This window comes from Heterocephalus glaber, unplaced genomic scaffold (assembly GCF_053883595.1).
Source record: "Heterocephalus glaber isolate CG9 unplaced genomic scaffold, H.glaber_assembly_v1.0 deba00000621, whole genome shotgun sequence".
Taxonomy (NCBI): Eukaryota; Metazoa; Chordata; class Mammalia; order Rodentia; family Bathyergidae; genus Heterocephalus; species Heterocephalus glaber.
Window position 1 is genome coordinate 28,259,984 of NW_028258153.1, and position 19,771 is coordinate 28,279,754.

The 19,771-nt window shown below is 48.1% G+C and overlaps 1 protein-coding gene across 5 annotated transcripts in view; it reads right to left on the reverse strand.

Annotated features, from left to right (window-relative positions):
• Hipk2 (homeodomain interacting protein kinase 2) overlaps nt 1–19,771 on the reverse strand; it is a 192,632-nt gene that overhangs the window by 11,217 nt on the left and 161,644 nt on the right. For all 5 annotated transcript variants that reach the window (XM_013074489.3, XM_004851271.4, XM_004851270.4 and 2 more), the window contains exons 12-14: nt 18,841–19,122; nt 6,287–6,519; nt 519–679 (exon numbers count right to left, since the gene is read on the reverse strand). In XM_013074489.3, the coding sequence (XP_012929943.1) occupies nt 519–679; nt 6,287–6,519; nt 18,841–19,122 (676 nt within the window). The remainder of the gene's footprint in view (nt 1–518; nt 680–6,286; nt 6,520–18,840; nt 19,123–19,771) is intronic.

A 19,771-nucleotide genomic window follows, 5' to 3' on the forward strand; every position in this document is an offset into this window, starting at 1 on the left:
GAGGAGATGCAGGAGAGACAAAGATGCTTCCCCTTCTGTGCAGATGCTAGGGGACTGTTTTCCTTGGTCTGCCGTCTCCCTTCCTGCAGCAGGGCTGTGGTGGCCTGGGACAATGGGCAGGACACCCATCTACCCTTTGCAAGGCTGAGATGGCAGTGTTGGGCCCTCCTATTTGTAAGCCCTGGGACCATGATGCCACCTCCCCACACATGATCCAGGGGGAAAGAAGCCACCCAGAGTCACTGTGCTGTAGGACCTTCACTGGTTTTTTTGAGATAGGGTCTCATTATGTAGTTCAGGCTGCCTTGAACTCACTGTGTAGTCCAGGCTGGCCTTGAACTCACAAGCAATCCTCTTGCCTCAGCATCCCTAGTGCTGGGATTACAGGCGTGTGCCACCACACCTGGCTTGGGGGGACCTTCCTGATGCAGCCCGGGTGGTGGGCAAGGGCCTGGACTGTGGCTGTCAGTACAGCTGAAGAACGGGGGCCTGAGGCTGTCTGTGTGGATCAGGCTTACCTGGCTGAGGTTGAGGGGCTGCTGCTGCTGGAAATGGGGGCCTGGCCGCTGTTGCCGGTAGGCGATGGCTCCCGATGAGCTCCCTGAAGAGTGACCGCTGGTAGAGGTCACGTTGCTGGAGGACTTGGACTTGTAGGAGGAGGAGTGGTGACTGGTGCTGACTGTGGTGGGAGGAAGGACAGATGACAGATCAGTGGCCAGTCCTATGCTCCCCTCCAGGCAACAGTGGCCTTCCCGGAAGGACATGTGCCTGAGACTGGCCGGGCACAAGTCAGCCCAGCCTCTAAAAGCCCAGTTGGGATCTTGCCTGGACTCTAGATTGGCAGCTGGGTTCCACTCACTTCCTCAGTTGGGGATGGGGTGGGGTGTAGGGCACACAAATACAGGGCCTGAAGCAAAGGTAAAGGGAACAGGTATAGGTGAGGCAAGGCAAGTCAGGGGCCCAGTTGGGCCTCACATGGGTCTTCCCAGGTGGTGCTGCTAGTGACATCTGGGAGATAGTGGAGGGATTCCTGCCGGGTCCCCTCATGGGTGACTATGAGGATCAAATGCAACCCTGCCTGCAGCGGCACCTACTGAGCAACCAGGATGAGCGGCAGGAGCTAAGGTACTCCTGTGGGAGGCACTAGGCCGGGTCTTGCCCTGAGCAGGATGAGGCTGATTCACCCAGGAGACAGCTCTGGGAGATGTACTTGGCCAAACATGATGCCTGTCTCTTCTACACTGCTGACAAGGAGGCCATGCAGACTCAAGTGACTGCTGGCCAGGAGGTGGTCACACCCCAAGGTAAATGAGGCTCTGGCCCAGCAGCTCCAAATGGGCATTTTTGTCCTAACAAGTTCCAGGTCCTGATGTGGCTGGCTGGGGGGGTGGGGGGCACATCCTGGGCAGCCAGGGGCCTCAGGAGCGAGGCAGGTTGTACTCCGGGTTGGATACCCAGGTGCCTGGCCAGTGGGAGCCAAGGAGCCTCTAAAGAGCTGGCTGGCTTTTTTTTTCTTTAGTACTGGGTGCTGAACCCAGGGCCTTCACACTAAGCTACATCCTCAGTCCTTTTGTAATTTTTAATTTTGAGACAGGGTCTCCCTAAGTTGCTAAGCTGCCCAGGCTGGACTGGAACTTGTGATCCTCCTGCCTCAGCCCCCAGAATACAGGGATCACAGGTGTGAACCATCACATGCAGCAAGCTGGCACCCTTAATCCAACAGGAAGTATTTTCTGAGCTCCTGCTGTGTGCCAGGCACTGGGAGTATGTACTACCTGGGACAGACCAGGTGAGCGGGAATAAAAAGCATCATCACATCCGCCACCTGCCTCACAAGCACAAGGTCCCAAATTCGATCCCAAAACCAAAAAAAAAGAGGACCCTCACAGATGGTTAAGAGGCTGAGGCAGGAGGATTAAGCAGGTGAAGGTGCTGGTGGGTGGCTTAAGCAGGATCAGGAGTCCCAAAGTGCAGGGGGCTGGTGTAGGTGATCTTCCCTCACCTGGATCTGGGGGAGCCCTGCTGGGAGTGGTCAGTGCTCACGTGAGCTTTTGGCAGGGGCCAGGGCACAGCCAGGCAGACAAGACCATCACTGTCTTACAATCCCCTGAGGTTCCTATATTCTAGTTCTTCCACGGGAGGGCATGGCCTAACACTTCAAGGCTCTCAATAAGCAAGGCTCTCTGAGCAAAGAAATGCACTGAGCAGCATGGGCCAGAGTCCCTTCATTCATCAAAAACACAGTACCCCAACAGCAAGAGCAAGCAGATACACATGCATGAGAAGACACTGGGTTTCTTTAGGTGAAAGGCTGCATAGGGGCCTAGGCAAGGAGCCCAGGAGGGAGAAGGTTACAGATGCCCTCTGCACTTTGGCTCAGATGCCAGCAGGAATAGAAAAGGCCTGCAGACTTGTGCTATGTGGTTTAGAAACCACGTTACAACACGGATGGCTTCCACTACTTATAGGAAGAGTAAATGAGAAGAAAACATCTCTGAGGCAGGACAGGCAGGTGGCCCCCCACAAGCAAGGCAGGTCAGCCAGGACAGCACCAGCCCTGGGCTCAGTTGGGGGCCAGCTGGCTTCCTGGGGACAACTGTCCCTATTGGGTAAGGTGCACAGGCAAAGGCCAAACTGATTCTAGCCTAAGAATAAGACCAAGAAGGCTTTGACCAAGGGAAGAGGAACAGGACACGTTTTAAAAGAAAGGCAATGAGATCCCTTGCTTCCACTGGCCCATGTTTATCTGAGCACTTCCTGTGTTGTGGCTCCTAGTCAGTGATTTGTTTTTCTCCATTAGGTTTCTAGAATATGACTAAAATACAGGTCTATGTCTCAGGCTGTTTGGCAGTAAAAATTCAGGATGTTTATATTGGGGCCTCTGCAGCTTGGGCAAAAAAGCCTATCACCATTCTCAGTGAGGTATGCCATGGCAGCTGGCATGAAATTGTTGATTCTGGTATTTTATGCGGTACAAAGTGCTAAACATTAACGAACTGTACACAAGATTAGGCCCTTGACTGAACTGGGCTGGGTCAATTCTATGAAAAATCCCAAAGCAATGAAATCAAAACAAAGATGAAAAGCCTGAGGCTGGGGCAGGCAAGAGAGGATGCTGATTAATTGTTGATAAAGACAGAAGTGTGCCTTCGAAGACCCCAGGAGAAGGACAAAGGGAACTGGAAACCCAGAGACAGGGTAATGGCATATGCTGAAGGCAGAGGGTTCCTTCTCCCTAGTCAGAAGGGAGTGCTGCTCCACTGGTGAGGGAGGTAGTTACCAGAGGCCCCGAATCTGACTGGCCAGCACCCTAAACTCCTACTCACGGTGTAAGTCCCTCTGCTGGGTGCTGAGACCTGGTATGTTAAGCTTCCCAGGGGCCCAGAGCCAGCCTGGTACTGGCAGAGTAGATCTCTGCTTGTGCATCAGGGTGCTGAGACTCAGTATTGTGCCCAGGGCAACCCAGTAAGAGTCCCAAAGGCCCCTAAAACCTGGGGGGTGAGGAGGACTCCTTGTGGACCCAATGTGGGGTTGAAACTAGAAAGCTGTGAGTTTGGGCTGTCAGCAGAGCCTGTCTGTCTCACACTCAGCTGCGTGGTGCTGTGCTAGAGCTGAGCACCGTCGTGCTCTGCAGCAGTGAAGGGAGCTTGCTATCTAGGCCCAGTTGTGGATCACCTCTCTGATTCCACCTTTGGGGGATTTATGGCCACTCCGTGTGAGGGAGGAACAAAGAGCTCAACGGGGTGACAGCCTGGAGCTGCAAAGGACATGGTTAGACAGAGCCTGGCATTCCACCAGCTACTGTCATTTCGGGCCAGGAGATTGGGACTGGGTCAGAGGTAGGGAGGTGGTAGGGCAGGAGGGGTCCTGAAGGGACCAAGAGTCATTCAGTGATTCCTCCCACAGGGCTGGACATGGCTGTTGCTGAGGTCGGCCTCCTGCATAGATTCTTGGGCTAAAAAGGAGCACCCTGGATGCCTCTGGTCACGCCTGGCCCAGCCACCCTGGGAAGAGCTGCTCTTTCATAGCCTACTTGTGCTGGGTAGGGAGAGTGCTCAGAGCATAGGAGAACCTGGTCATAGGGCCCTGGGTCAGCTGGCCACCCTTTCTGTACCTGCATTTTTTCACCCGGGGAACCAGGAGCTCTGAGGCTGTGAAGGCAGCTCCCAAGAGCAGGTGTCTGGCCTTCAGTGGCCCAGCCCTGGCCTGCCTGAAACTTGACTGCTGAACTTTCCCTCAGCCTTGCATCCTTCTAACAAATTCTTGAGCCAGTCTAATTTGTTCTGTCTTCCAGAAGAACCTCAGCTCCCGCTAGAGGACCTGGGAGCCACAGGAGGGACAGGTCTATGCAAAGACAGGTCTCCACACGGACTGACCTCAGAGGGATTGGGGAGCCCCTGAGCTCCTGGGTGCTGGGACTCTAGGCAGGTGGCTTAGCTGATGCATTCTGGCCTGGATGGGCTCCTGAGCAGCAGCAAGCTGGGGAGAGGATTCTCCTGGTTTCCCAAGCTAGACTGACTGTTCCAAGGAGTGTTGTGGGCTGGGAGGGTGGGTGCAGACCCAGTTGGGAGCCATCTTGCCCACTGTCCTACCCACAGAGCACAGCAGTTTCCCAGGTTCCCAAGTCCTGAGTAAGCTCTGTCTGCAGCCCCAGGCTTTCTGCACACAGTATCTGGGGAGTTGCACAATATAGTATACAACACAACAGAAATCAGGTCTTGGGAAATGCATCATCTTAAAAAAGTGTGGTGGTTTAAAACAACTTAGGGTATATCTAGGCCACTGCTCTACACAATCTTGTGCAGTGAATGACTTGGTGTGCCTCACAGGACCCCTTGGTGACTGTGTCAGGATGCTGCTTCCTGGCAGGGTTTTGGATAGAGATGTCCCTGTAGCCTTGAGGAAGCCAGCTACACTTCTGTTTCTTCAGAGGTGCCAAACTGGGGCTCCAGCCTGGGTCCCTGCCTTCAGATCACCAGAAGCTGGCAGTCAGTACAGCTAGCCTGTTAGCCAGATGCACTCCCTGGCATTGCTGTGGGCCTGTTTCTGCTGCAGGTAAGGCCTCCTCCTTACAGGATCGGCTGACCCCAGGAGAGAAAGAGGGTGGTATTCCTGAGTGGAGTGGCTTGGCTGCCCACACTTACTTCTCAACCAGGGAACCGTGGGCCCTAGGCAGGACCACCTGCCCGCTGTGCCCCCCTTCCCCGAGCACTGACTCCAAAGTCCAGGTCTCTCGGAGCCCATACGGTCTTCACAAACTCTGGGGGTCAGGACAGGCCAGGCTGCGCACATGAAGCAGCTTCTGCAGGGTGCTGGGCTGGCTATGGTTAATGAATATTTTTTCTAGAAAAGGGAGCAGGCTATTTACAGAGTCAGGGCAAGAGCTCTGACAGGAGGGCCACCTGGCTGCCACCTGGGCCACCTTAGGTTAGGGTGGGGATGCTGAAGGAGAAAGAAGCCTGAAGCTGCTTGTTTCTCCTTCAAGCAGAGTCTCTTGGTGCCAAAAGAGTGCCTAGTGTCCTAGGCCAGAAAAGTCCCCACAGACTCCGTCCTGAGTCCTACTCTCAGGATGCCTACACCCTGGATGGCAGCAGCAGAACAGCCTATCCTTCCTAGTCCCAATGTATGCTGACCACTCAGGAAGACCCCATTTCCCGAGGTAACTTCTAGTGACAGACGGGGGGTTTCTTCTGAGGAGCACAACTTCTCACATCTAGACAAATCTCAGCAGTGTGTGCCTTACCCTCTAAATAGTGCCATCGTCAAGGGGCTGCTTAGCTGGAGTTGTGACACTATGTGGCAGAAAAGCAGAACATGCAGATTTCTTTAGGGTTAGTCTCAAATTCATCCACTGTGAGCATGGGCAAGAGAAACACTGAATAGATGCTACTAAATAAACCCAAGGTGTGTGGGGCGTGGTGCACACCTGCAAGCTCAGCACTTGGGAGGCTGAGGCAGGAGGCTTGCCAAGAGTTGGAAACGATCCTGGGCTACATACATAGTGAGTTCAAGGCTGATCTGAACTACACAGTGAGACCCTGTCTCATATAAAAAAAGAATTCTACCTTGGTTATTTGCAAAATGTCCTATGTAAGAATTATCTGCAATAATTAGGCACTATTTTCCTGGTCCTCACATTTCTAGTAGCAGAAAACAAGAAATGCAGTTTTTTTTTTTAGTACTGGGGATCGAATTCAGGACCTTGTGCTTGCAAGACAGGCGGTGGCACCACTGAGCTAAATCCCCAGCAAGAAATGCAGTCTTGAGAGAGATGGTCCTCCATTACCTGGCCCCAGGCTGTCACACTCCACCAGTACTTCGCTGGCCTGGGTTTTCAGGGGGGGCACGATGATGGTTCGGGGATTGCCATGGTTCTCCAGCCCCCCTTTGGTGTCAAAGGTGTTGTGCCCAGTGCGTTGCTGCACAGAGTATGGGCTGGTGTTGCTGGAGGAGTCGGAGTACGGAGAGTCGTGGACTGTGACGCAGCTGATGACATTTTTCCTTTGCTTGGAGATAGTGCTGTGAAGGTAGAGGGAGAAGCCAGATTGGTGAGAAGGCTACTTCAGAGAACTCATGTGTGAAAAACCCCTTGCCATGCCCTGGGGAAAGTGAGGGAGGCGGGCTTGCAAATGTCACCTAAGTGGCAGAGGCAATGTGAGACAGCAGGACGGGGCTGGTGCTTATCGGTATTTCTGGAAGGTGGGAGCTTCTGGGTAAGGCTGGATTCTCCCTGTGTGGCAGACTGATGAGCTATGTGGCAACCAGCCCTGGACCACTGGAAGGGGACATAGGTGCATGGTCAGAGGACCTGGTTTAGGAGAACACTGATGTTGGAAGGGAAGTGGTCATAAGCTCAGGCGGGGGCTGTGTGGACAGGGAGAGCTTAGGAAGGAGAGAGTGGGATGTGAACAAATCAGGATGCAGCTGGAGGGATGGGTGACAAGAGAGGCTCTGACACCCTCTGCCAGCTCCTTGCCTTGTGTGCAGGCCACCCAGGACCTCTGGGAATCCCGGCCCTCCTGTGCCTTGCCTGGTACCTGGGCCCAGACCAGCACTACTTCAGGGCCTAGTGGAAAAGTCCTGGATGCTAATACCACAAGGGCCTTCAGCTGCTACCAGGAATTCATCCAGGGTGGCTCTTGACCTGCACCTTCTTCTCAGATATTTATGTTAGTGTGGTTATTTGGGGAATCAATCCTGTCTGCCTCCCAGCTGCTGGGATAACGGATGTGGACTTTACTGCTTATTGTACAAGGTTTTAAAAATGGATGCCCTTCTATTTTTGTATATTGATTACTTTTAAGAAATAACAATTGCCTAAGCAAGCTGGTCAGTTTTCTACTCATTTGCTAAGGGCAGAAGCTGGCATTTATAGAGCCTGATGGGACTCCCCAGGACCTTGTGAGGGGTCCTGGCTGATGTCACAGAGCCAGGTCAGGCTCTTTTCAAGAGAGATGTCTAACACCCAAGGGGCAGCAGAGAAGTGGGCAAGCTCAGGGCCTGGGGCAGCCTGGCAGGAGGATACATGGAAGGACAGAGCAAGGCTGTGAGACTGGAGGGGCTGGTGGAATGAAGGCCATGGGAAGCCTGGCCACACTCCCGATGCCCAGCACCACTGCCATGTGGGCTGGGCAGCTCCCTCAGCACTGTACACCATTCTCTGGTTTAGGCAGAAGGTTCCTCACTGGATCTGAGTATGAAACATGCACAGCCAGATGTCTGACTTTGGCCTGTGCTGGTGACAGGGTCTCAGGTGGCTATTCAATCTCTCATGGTCAGTCAGTAACATGTGTGTAATAACAGGACCTATGTCACAGGCCTGTTCTGAGAACTAAGTGAGAAAATACAAGTAAAGTGCTTTGACTAGTGCATGAGACAAAGTACCATAAATATGCTATGTCGGGAGCAATGCTACATAATTTTAGGGAAAAATCATCTGGTTAGCCTAGTTCTCCTGCCTACAGCCCAGCTATGGAATTCCGAGACATAATTGCATTTTGGCCTCCGGTCACAACTGAGACCTCAATGATCCGGTGATGCTATGATTCTCCAGGACAAGAAACATCCTGGGAGCTGAAAACATCCTGGGAGGAACAAAACATCCACTCAGTTCCTCATTGTTCTTGGACCTTTACCATCTTGTTTACACGGATGTACTGAACTCTCTGCAAGCCATTTGTTACCTTTGTTTCTCCCGATGTACTGAATAAAACGTGCAGTGAGGTGGGGGCTTTTGTCTTTGCCGCCCAGAGCAGCACTGATCAGACCCAAAGCTCAGCTTCTTCTCAGTGTCATTTTTCTACCTTTCCTGTAATTCGCTGTGTGCTGCCGTGGGTCGCAGGAGACCAGGACTCACTGCAGAGGTTCTGGTAATGTCCCTTTCCCCTGTTCCCTACAATGCTATAAATATTAGCTACTATGATTATTTTTGGGTTGAACATCTCTAACTCAAAAATGCAAAATTCCAAGTACTCAAAAATCCAAAACTTTTTGAGTGCTGACATAATGTCATAAATGGAAAATTCTACACCCGACCTCATAAACAGGTCACAATCAAAATGTAAGCACACTAAAAAATGATGCATAGTTTCTTTCAGACCGTGTTTATACAATGTATATGAAACATAAATAAATTTTACACTTAGACTTGGCTCCCATCCTCCAGGTAGCTCATTATGGACATGTAAATATTCTAAAGTCTGAAAACCCCCCACAAAAAACAAAAAACACCCCATGAAATCCAAAACACTTCTGGTTCCAAGCATTCTGGATAAGGGATGCTCAATCTGTATTATAACCAGCTGTTACCTTATGGAACATGTGAAAACAGGTTTGCAGAAAAGCTATCTAGGCAAGGAGAATTCTATCTGGGTAAGGACTTGCTGCAAAAGTCTCTTCTTTTATACTCTGTGAATAAGCCAGAAGATGCTATGAAAGATAATTACAAATCACCAAGTATCCCAGAGATCTATGCTATTGGCAGGTGCTGCAGGGAATACCTGCACAGAGAAATACAATACACATCTCTGCTCTTGAGAAGATTAAAATCTCAGTGGGAGACTGTATAACAACATGACAATTTAAACAGCGAAAGGTTTAAAATAACCAGTTAAAGAGAATAATGGATGTCACAAAGCATTCCATGATTAATTGTCAAATGAGTCATACAGATAATTGTTAAGAACCCAAAAGAAGGTGAAGAATGAACTGCTTGCATATATTTACAGCTCATGTTAACTTAGATGAAATAAATGTTAATTAATGAAGCCCCACATTTCTCACTTAAAATGCAAAAAAGCCCACATGCTTGCTTCTCAAAAGCTGAAACACAGAGCTACTATATGACCTAGCGATTCCATTCCTAGGGATGAAATCAGGGACTCACAGGTACTTTATGGTACGTCAATGTTCAGAGCAGCATTACCCACAATAGTCAAAAGGTGGAAACAATCTAAGCATCCACCCACACAGGAATGGGTGAACACAATGTGGTATCCCTGTGTGTGGGATACCATCCAGTCTAATACCTGGCACCATACAGAAGGGCCTGGAAACTATCAAGGGAAGTAAGCCAGAAACAAATACAGTATGAAATATCTGGAATAGGTGAATTCAAACAGATAGAATATAGGCTGGGGGGCAGAGGGAAAGGGGGGGGTTGTTGGTAATGGATGTAGAATTTTTTTTTTTGTACCGGGGATCGAACTTGGGATCTTCTGCTTGCAAGGCAGGTGGTGGAACGACTGAGCTAAATCTCCAGCCCGGATATAGAATTTTTAATGGCTGGGGTGATAGAAAAGTTTTAGAAATCAATAGTGATGGCTATACAACATTATGAATATAATTAATGTCAACTGAAATGTACACTTAAAATGGTTTAAATGGCAAACTTTATGCCATATATTTTACCATAATCTCAGAAACGAATATACAGGGCTGGGGATTTAGCTCAGTGGTTCCACCACCTGCCTTGAAAGTGCAAGGTCCTGAGTTCGATGCCCGGTACCAAAACAAAATAAAACAACAAAACAAAAAAACCCCAAATACACAAAATGCCACTGAATAATGGGGAAATTATACAGCATGTGAATGATACCTCAATTTTGAAAAGCCCACTGGCTCATTCAGAAACAGAAAAGCAAATGGGATTCAGTCTGAGGTGCTGGGAGCTGCACAGCTGCAGCACAGCTGCCTGTAGATACCTGGCTGAGGGCGGCTGAGAGCGGGCATAGGAGTTAGAAAGTGGGGCTCCAGGCAAGGTCCTTAAGCCTGGATTTGACTCCAGTAAGACGTGTGGGAAGCTGAATGTAAGGAGAAAGGGAAGGAAGGGGAGCTGCCCTAAAAAGTCAAGGCCCAGAGCCACTGCAGCTGTTTCTGGTGGTGGGCAGGTATAGGGAAAGGACAGCTGTGAGCACAGCTATGTGATGAGACACTGCTGAAGGGGAGTCTTCCCAACCTTCCCACTGGGGGTCATGACTCCACCCAGCTCCTGGTCCCAGGTCATAGTGCACATCAGCTCCTCGGCCTTCTCATGAACATGCGTCCTGTTGCAGGTGCACGTTCTGTGGGTGGTGTTCTAGTCCTAGCTCTTCGATCCTTGTACTGTGTGACCCTGGACAGCAGGCTGGGTAACCTGTAACATCCAGCCAGCCCCAACCCACCTGAAACCTATTAGAGCGGAGTGATTAATCGCAGCAGTAACGGATCCATTGAGGGTCCCTTAGCAATTTTAAGATAGTTAAAATAGGATTTGATCCACTAATTCATCTGTAGAGAAAACACATGTGTTTAGTAAGTGTACTGCACAGGTAAACCTGGACTCAGCCTATTCCTGCAGCTCATACTTCATTAGGTTCTGAGTAATTAAGAAAATGAGCAAGTTAAACAAGCAAAACATACAACACTAATTTTGATCAAACTGTAACCTGATTTCAAATACAAATTGGGCTCATTTGGAATTCTTGCCTCAAACTCAGAAATTGTGGAGAAACCAGCTTAACTGGAACTTTTTTTTTTTTTTGGTACCAGGGATTGAACTCAGGACCTTGCGCTTGTGAGGCAGGCTCGGTGCCACTGAGCTAAATCCCTTGCCCTGGAACTTTCTGAAGGTACAATGGGGCTGCTTCATGAATCAAGATAGTACACTGTCAATGAAGAATAGCTCTGTAATTTGGCCTAGACGACTTGTGGGAATTTAAGGCCAGCTCCTCAATGGAAACCCAAGTGATAGTGAGTCCACCTACCCATCGGAGCCTGAAGAGTCCTGCCTGTCAGTTTCACATCAGTGTCTTGTTATGCACTAAGACGGTGAGGACCTCCATAAACTCTTCATAGCTCCCCTGTAGCTGAGAAGACCCTGTGCCTAACAAGCAAATATGAACAACAGGGCCTAATGCTGACTTACCCACCTCTTTGGATTTGCATGCCACTGGTGTGGGGAAGGTAAATTACTTTTGATGGCTCTGCTTCTAATCTCTTCTACTGGTAGAAATCTCTGTGCTCTACCTAAACACTGTATGTAGATTAGAGAACAGTAGAAAGCTGCTAAATGAGTCACTTTAGAAAAGGAGCACACATTTGAGATTGCTACTGCAATTTTTAAAGCTCATATGTCAAGGCAACTGGGATTCGTCTACTATTGTATCTAATTATTATTGATAGCTTATCAACCCCATTATGAGTTAGTTAACAGAAGCAAGAGACAGTGATAGGAGTAGAATGAGAAATATTTGTGCAAATGGTCTTGACAGACATCACTTCTGAATACAGAGCAAAGCTGCAAGAGCTCATGACTGCATTGTGTTGTCATGGCAATAGATGATTTTCAGCATTTTAAGATGATGAAGCAAAGAGCTAAGAAGGAAAGAAATCAGCCCGAATGGAGAAAACAATGCCAGAGGATCAGATACAAACCCATACCCCCCATCCCTGCAGGGTCCTGTCTGGAATGTGTTTCTGATTCTATGGGTAATCCCAATCAATTTCACTCTTCAAGACCAAGGTCAAATCTCATCTCATCCAATAAACTTTCCATGACTTCTTTCACTCCTGATTCCATGGTGAAAAATGACATATATTATGAAAACTACTACTCTTCTCTTACCATGACACTGGCTACCAAGTATGGGTGACATTTATTGAGGTGTTCAAAGTGCTGCATATATATTATGGTCTTCAGTCCTTACAGCAGGCCAGTGCAATAAAAAATTAGATTACTTTCATTTTAAAGACTGCAGACATGGAAAGCTTAGGTCATGGCCAGAAACACAGGTTCAGTAAGGAGCAAAGTCAGGACTGTGTCCAGCACTCGAATGCTTAGCCACAATGCTACCCTGCCCTGTCCCTTCTGGGTGAGGCACCCAGCAAACAGAGTCCCCCAGAAAAGGAATATGCGGCACATTACTTTTAATCTGCTCTTCATTTGAGAGGGACTAGAAGTCAATATCTCCAGGCCACTGGGCTCCTTCCGATGTTCTATGGAGATCTTGATTTAAAGCATTAATGATTAAAAACAAAGAAAAAAAGAAAAAAACCCCTTCCTGGCCCAGGGATTTAGCTCAGTGGCACTGCGCCTGGCTCAAAAGTGAAACGTCCTGAGTTCGATCCCCAGTACCAAAACCAAAACAAAACCAAACAAAAAAACCTCTTCCTTTTAGTATGGTGCAAACATTCCATTCAAATCATATCATAGGCCTATTTATATCCGTGTATATACTCACACACATCACCATCATGCCATCACAGTCTCTCTTTCCTGACTCTTTCTAGAGAGATCAGAAACAAGGTCTCTCCTCTCTCTTACTCCCTCCGCCCCCATCCCAGGAGCCTGATCCATCTCTCCCAGTTCCATTGGGAGCACTCTATCTGAGGGTCTCCAACCCTCTTCTTCCTCTGGACTGTGGAAGGCAGTAAGTATCAGTGTGGCTTTGCAATTTGCCAAGGCATTGGACAGCAGCTGGAGAAGGACAGTGAGACACTGTGTTGGTTCTTCCAAATGCAGCCCCTGAGCCTCCACCCACTGGATGCTGTGAATGGAGCCCCATAGAGGATGCAGGGAAGCCACCCGGACCAAGTGTATTCCAGAGCTAGAAACAAGTCAGTGTCTAAAACATTTTAGGAGCATGGTGGGCGAAAATGGCAATCATCTCCATTTTGGATTGACTTTTTTGCCAGCAGTAATAAGTGCATGTGTGTGGGTTTCACCACTCTGGATGTTAATTTTTCAGGCCAGTATTTTCCTTATTTCCCTCTCTTCCTCCCTCTCCCTTCCTTTCTTGCTTCCCTTCTTCCTCCCCTGCTCCCTTCGTTCCCTCCTTCCTTCCTTTCCTTCCCTTCTCTTCTCTTCCCTCCTTTCCTTCTTTCTGTACTCAGGGATTTACACTGAACTATATTCCCAGCCCTTTTACTTTTCTTTTTGTTGTTTTTTCAGGCAGGGTCTCGCTGTGTAGCCCAGGCTGGCCTCAAACTCATGGTGATCCTCTTGCTTCAGCCTCCAGAATGCTGGGATTATAGGCGTGCACTACCATGCCTGGCCCCCTTTTCATTTTGAGACAGGGTCTCGCTACATTGCTAAGTTGCCCAGGCTGATCTTCAATTTGTGATCTTCCTGCCTCAGCCTCCCATGTGTGTCTCCATGCACAGTTCAGGTCAGTCTTAAGAAGCAGTTTATCAATTTCCTGACTATACCTTAACTATAATAATTTCTCTAGGGCTAGGGATTTAGCTTAGTGGTTCCGCCGCCTGCCTTGCAAGCACAAGGACCCGAGTTCCATCCCCGGTACCAAAAAAACAAAAAAAACAAAAAACCAAAAATAGTTTCTCTAGGTTTTCAATTTAATACAAAGAAGGAAACACTGTATGTAAAAACAAAAATTTTTCTACCCAGTACTATACTGGGGACTAAGCTCAGGGACTCACACTGAGCTATCTTCCAACTCCTTTTAGCTTTTTTAAATTTTGAGACTGGGTCTTGCTAAGTAGCCCAGGCTGGACTTGAACTTGTGATCCTCCTGGTTCAGCCTCCCCAGCAGCTGGGGTTATAGGGATGTCTCACCACGCCTGGGTTCAATTTAAAAAAATATATAAACAGAAAAAAAATATAAACAGTTTAAGAGTGATACAAGTGACTTTTTATATCTAGAAAAATGGAGTGACATTTATGCACCAATTTTTTTTCTTCCTTCCTTTTTCTTTTTTAGCAAAAATGCACCAATTTTCTTAGAGTGGATATTTTGGGCCACATGGGGTTTAAGTCTGAGTGGCTGGCTGCTTGCATGAAACGCAGCAGTGCCCCGAACAAAAAGTTTTGCCTCCCAGAGCTGCCCCAGTGTGAGTGAATGAATAATGGAGCCGGACACAGCAATTTCCAGCTGATCAACTGAAATGCACTGCTTTGGTTACACAATTAAAAATGCTCCACTTGCCCAGAAATTGTATGCCATGGCCTCCACAAGACAGTTTTGGCACAAGGCCAAGCTGACATGAGGGTCTGCTAAGTAAGACACATGTGCAAAGCATGTCCAGGGAGAATCCAGGGACGAAGGGATGGCTTAGTCAGTATGTGTGGACAGTCCAATGCTTCTCGAGTCAAAGCCATCTATAAACACTTAAGACTGTTTCTACCACTTCACCTTAGGACATAAAGAAAAAAAGCTTAGTTTTTTCTGTCTTTAGGTTGATTCTCTAGCCACGGTCAACAGTGACTTATTGAAAGAAAGGAGGGCCGGGGATTTAGCTTAGTGGTTTCCGCCGCCTGCTGCACAAGCGCAAGGACCCGAGTTCGATCCCTGATACCAAAAAAAGAAAGAAAGAAAGAAAGGAGCCCACTGGTTCTTCCTCAACTGCCCATGTACTAAAACCTCTGCTAAGAATTGAAAGTGCTAATCTGGGTGTGGTGGTGTATACTTGTAATCCCAGCACTCTGGAGGCTGAGGCAGGAGGATTGCCATGAGTTCCAGGCCAGCCTGGGAAATACATAGTGAGTTCAAGGCCAGCCTGAACAACAACAACAAAAAGATTTGAAGGGCCAGGGATTTAGCTCAGTGGTTTTGGTGCCTGCTGCGCAAGCCAAGGACCTTAGTTCAATCCCCCGTACCAAAAAAAAAATTTGAAAGTGCTGATTCTGCTGCATGCCTGGCATCCAGGGAAGGCTCACACACAATGGTCTGGACTCCTCAGAACGCTGGCTCTGTTCCCTGCACACGTTTGGTAACACCAGGGCACAGTGGAGGCTTCAGAAGGGGACAGAATTTATTATTTTGTATTTTTTTTTGTTTCTTTTTGAGATAAGGTCTTGCTACATAGTTCAGGCCAGCCTTGAATTCACTATGTAGCCCAGGCTGGCCTTGAACTCATAGTGATCCTCCTGCCTCAGCCTCTTGAGTGCTAGGATTCCAGGTGTCCTATAGGTCTAACTGAAGAGAAACCCGTTATTTTTGCCAGTGCTACATTTGCTATTTCTTTAATGGCATGGCACCTGAATCCTAATTCTGCTATTCAGATCCTTCATCAATTTGGATGAATCACTTTCCTGTTCTGGCCTCAGTTTCTTCATCTATCAAATGGGAAATGGTGGCCTTCACTTGGTGACTGTTTGCTAGGATTCCCCTCTTTAGTTCCCCTCTCTTGGTCTCCCTCCTATGTGCTCTGTAATTCTCCTTACAAGTGGGAGCCATGACCATCCATTTGCCCTGGCAACTATGAGGGTCACATAACTGGGTCTGGAATAATGATTTTACCTTGATATTCTTTTAATAATTCTAGGCCATGTCCTCTAGTCTTGGAGACTTAGTGGATTTTCCATCATTTGTCTCAAGTTGGTGCTAAGAGACATACTGGTGGTGGAGGTACTGTCACCCTTGTGAGTGCCGTTGGCCCTGGACTCTCCAGCTGCCATGCTGGGGCTGAGCCACAGGAGGGGGATTAACCAGCCTTTTAGGCAAAGTTCCAGGACTAGTACTGGGAGCTGGAAATGCCAGAACTGGGTAAGCAGCAAATGGGAAATGGGGGTTGGGGGATGGGAACAAAAATCAGAATCAAGATGCTCACAGCACAGGGGGAATCAGGCTGGGGATGAGGGTGGTATGGTTAAAGAGGGAAGGTCTTCATCATCCAGCTGAACCCAGAAGGGCAAGGGAAGCTATTTAGATTGACAGTGGTCACACAGACCCCTTTGGCTACATTTAGGGTTACACCTTTGTTTTGCAGGACTGAGCTTTCCCCTGAGTCCCTCAGCCCACCCTCCTCATGGAGGAAGAAGCCTGTCAGCCCCCTTTATGCACCAAGAGCCTTTCCTCCATGGGAGCTGCTTTCTCCTGGACAAGGTGACGCCTTCTGTTCCCTTACCTCTGGGGCTGTGCTCCCTCAACCCCCTGGCTTGGATTTGCAACCCCACCTCCTCTACTGCTTGTCCACATTAGAAAGTCCCCTCTCAGGCTGGGATGCAGCTCTGGGGCTCTTCCATGCATTACAATGATTTATTTGTTTTACTGTGCTTATTACCTCGTTCCTTGTGGGGACAGAGACTGTCTCCGTTATTTATGTAACATCTGCCATCCCAGCACAATATCTTACACTGGTGGGGCCAACAGATATTTACTATGCTCAATTTTATGATAATTCTGATTTCTAAGAACAGGTAATCATATTTCCCTCTACTTTTTTTCCCTCATTCCTAAATAGAGTCACAATAATGTGGTCATAATTACAAGTGATTTCTCTATAAATAAGACAGCCACTGGCTTTTCTGTTATCTCACAGAAATAAAAATATTTTCCTATTTTCTTGGGTCCTAAACCATTTTCTAAGGCAGCTGCCATTGATCTCTTCAGAAAACATTGCCATCACATCCACGAGCTGCCCGTCACGGTGCTGGTCCCTTCCCTTCACTCTCTGGTCAGTCTGCAGCTCACCATTGGGTAGAGGTCTCTAAATACATTTTATTCATCTTGATCATATACTTTGAACTGCATAATGCTATGGGACTGAGCAGCCCAGTGCCTGATTTGTGGCTGTCCCTCACATGTCATCCGCCCATGGGCTATAGCCTGCCCTCCCGCCCTGAGTCGTTTACATCAAGGTCCTCACAAGCTGCCAGCATTTCAGTTCTGCTTCCCTCTGGGGGCTTCAGGCTGCCGGAGAGCAGGGGCATGCTCAGCTTTGCATCCACTCTCAGCCCCATCTGCTGACTTACCATAGAAGAGATGGCTTTTGTTGCCCTTGTCCTTAGACATGTTGTTTGATTCTCTCCTGGACACTTACCACCAGAGTCTGTGTCAACTCAAATCTCAGGCTTCAAAAATCATATCCCAATCTAGTTGACTGCTAGATTTTTAAGCTACTTTTGCTTTTTGTTTCCTTCAGTTATTGCAAGGTTAATGAGCCATTCTCACCCAGTACTGCCAGGGCCCAGTCGGGGGGCCAGAAGGGCCTTTCTCCTTGTGAAGGGGCCTTGGAGCCCATAGTTTTCCTGGGGTGGTTGGGGGTAGGGACGAGACACTGGGGATCTGGAACACTGACTCAGGTTGGGGCTGTGATCAAAAAGGAAATGAGGACAGTCCTGGAATCAGCACATGGTGAATAAAGCAATACTGGTCTGCCAATGTGTGCCTGGTCCCACTGACCTAGTGTCCCCTCTGGTACCCAGCAAATGGCAGGACCAGAAAAGCTTCACTATGTCTTTCTCTGAAATACACTGAAGATCAGGCTGTACCATTCATTCAATAGGAAAAGATACTTGAGTGAGACACACACTAGGCCTATTGCGAAAAGATAACACAAAAGAAAGCAAAACAAAAAAACAAACCCTGAACTTCATTATAAAGATCTGAAGGGATGCCCTGTGCAATAACAGTTTTAATGAGAATGTGTGAATCAGTCTATCTATAACTTTGGTGAAGATTTCAAGCATAAGAATTTATTATCTAATCAAAAGGTCTTGTGATTGCTAATGATCTACATTGTATCCAATCAGCAATTAATAATTTGGGGCTAATTGTCAATGCTGAACTTTGCACCAGTTGTGGGATGCACAGTGACTGGTAGCTCCGGGCTCGGGAGTGGCTGGCTTCCTTCCTTGGCCCTTGGTCCCTTAGGACTGGTGCCAGCAGGGTGGGCTTGTGGGACTTGGGGTTCTATAAGGCCCCTGGAGTGCAGACGACCCAGGTCTGTTTGGCTGCACCACCTAAGCTGAGCAGCCCAAGCAGAAAGTCTCATTTGTTGGCATCTGGCTGCAAAGCATAGAAAAAGAGGCTCTGATGCTAGGGTTAACAGTCTTGCAAATATAATAAATATTTCTTCCCTCTCCCCAGGAAGCACACAGAGAGTAAAATGAATTATTACTACTTAGGAATAAACAGTAATACTCTCTGGGTGAAGAGCCAACTAGCAGTATGAAAGATTGGATTTATCAGACACAGGGAAATTTCTGATTAATTGGACAATTACTTCAAATTCTGAGTGAGCCAAAGCAGTGTTAGAGAAATCTCCTGACCAACTGGGAACGAATTCAATAGGCTGAGGCAGAGATTTTTGAGCTGAAAGAAGTTGAAATACACTGGCTTTCTATACCTGACTTTTATGGTCCCACATTCCCCAAATGTAAAAGGGCTGTAACCATTTCTCAAGATTAAAGTGATTTCAAATTATTTTGGTTTAAATAATATGGAAATCTGTTGACATTCTCTTGAAATAAGTTAAGGATACAAGAAATAGTGGATCCAAACTCTAGGGGTTGGCAGGGAGGGATAACTATGTTTGACAATGGTAAATGGCTCAGGTCCATGGACCATGGCCTCAGACAAGGAAAAGCAACACACACAGGTCACCAGCATACTGCCTCACCTGGTGGGGGCGTGTTTCTGCTCCTCCTCCTCATCTGTGTCACTGCTGATGGTGATGACGCTGACTGTGGGGCTGGGGGTGTCTGGGATGACAATCGTCTGCCGCTGTCGCTCCCGGGTGGTGCTGGAGGCCATGTCACCCCACCCGCAGGTGACAGAGGCACTGCAGGCCGGGCTGCTGTGCACCATGGCGCAGCGGGGGGGTGTGTTCTCCTTTACACGTTTGGATCGCTGTGGGGAGCTGATGGCCTGCGAGGACGACACTTCACAGGTGGAGACGTTTCTGAAATAACAAAACCACATGTGCTTAGAGAGGAAGGTGGGCTGGAAACTCCTTCCAAGTAGCCCAACTACAGAGAAACAGCAGTTTTGCCAAAGTTCCATGAGAACAATGTCTGAGGCCCTGGCCAATTGGGCCCCATCCACCAGCAGGAAAGTGGCCACTGGGCGAGCTTCAGCTAGTCCCTGTGTAGGGATGGCAGACTGGCCAGGTTTCCAGCTCCCAGGACGCTGGTTTTGCAGGGCAGATGTCCTGACAAGGATGCCATCATTGTCAGGATGAAGGTCCTATTCTCTAAGCTCTGTCCCTTAAGGGTCCTCATGCATCGTTTTGGGGACACTGAGAGAACTGGTGTTTGCCACATAAAGTTTTAGTTTCCTTGCTATGGCTGACTCACCATTTAGTAAACTAAAACCCATATCATTTTGGTTTCCTTGCTAATGATTGTTCTACCATTTATTAAATGAAAATTCTTATTTAAGAGTTTCTGAAAAAAAAAAGGTTTCTGAATCTAGTGGACCTAACCTTGGTGACATTAAAATTCAACTTTCTCTCCTCCTTCCTCTAGGAAAAGGGCACAGCCATGAAAGCATGTGTGTATATAATGAAAAAACCCAAAAAGATTTTTCTAGGTTTTGACCCATGGGTATCA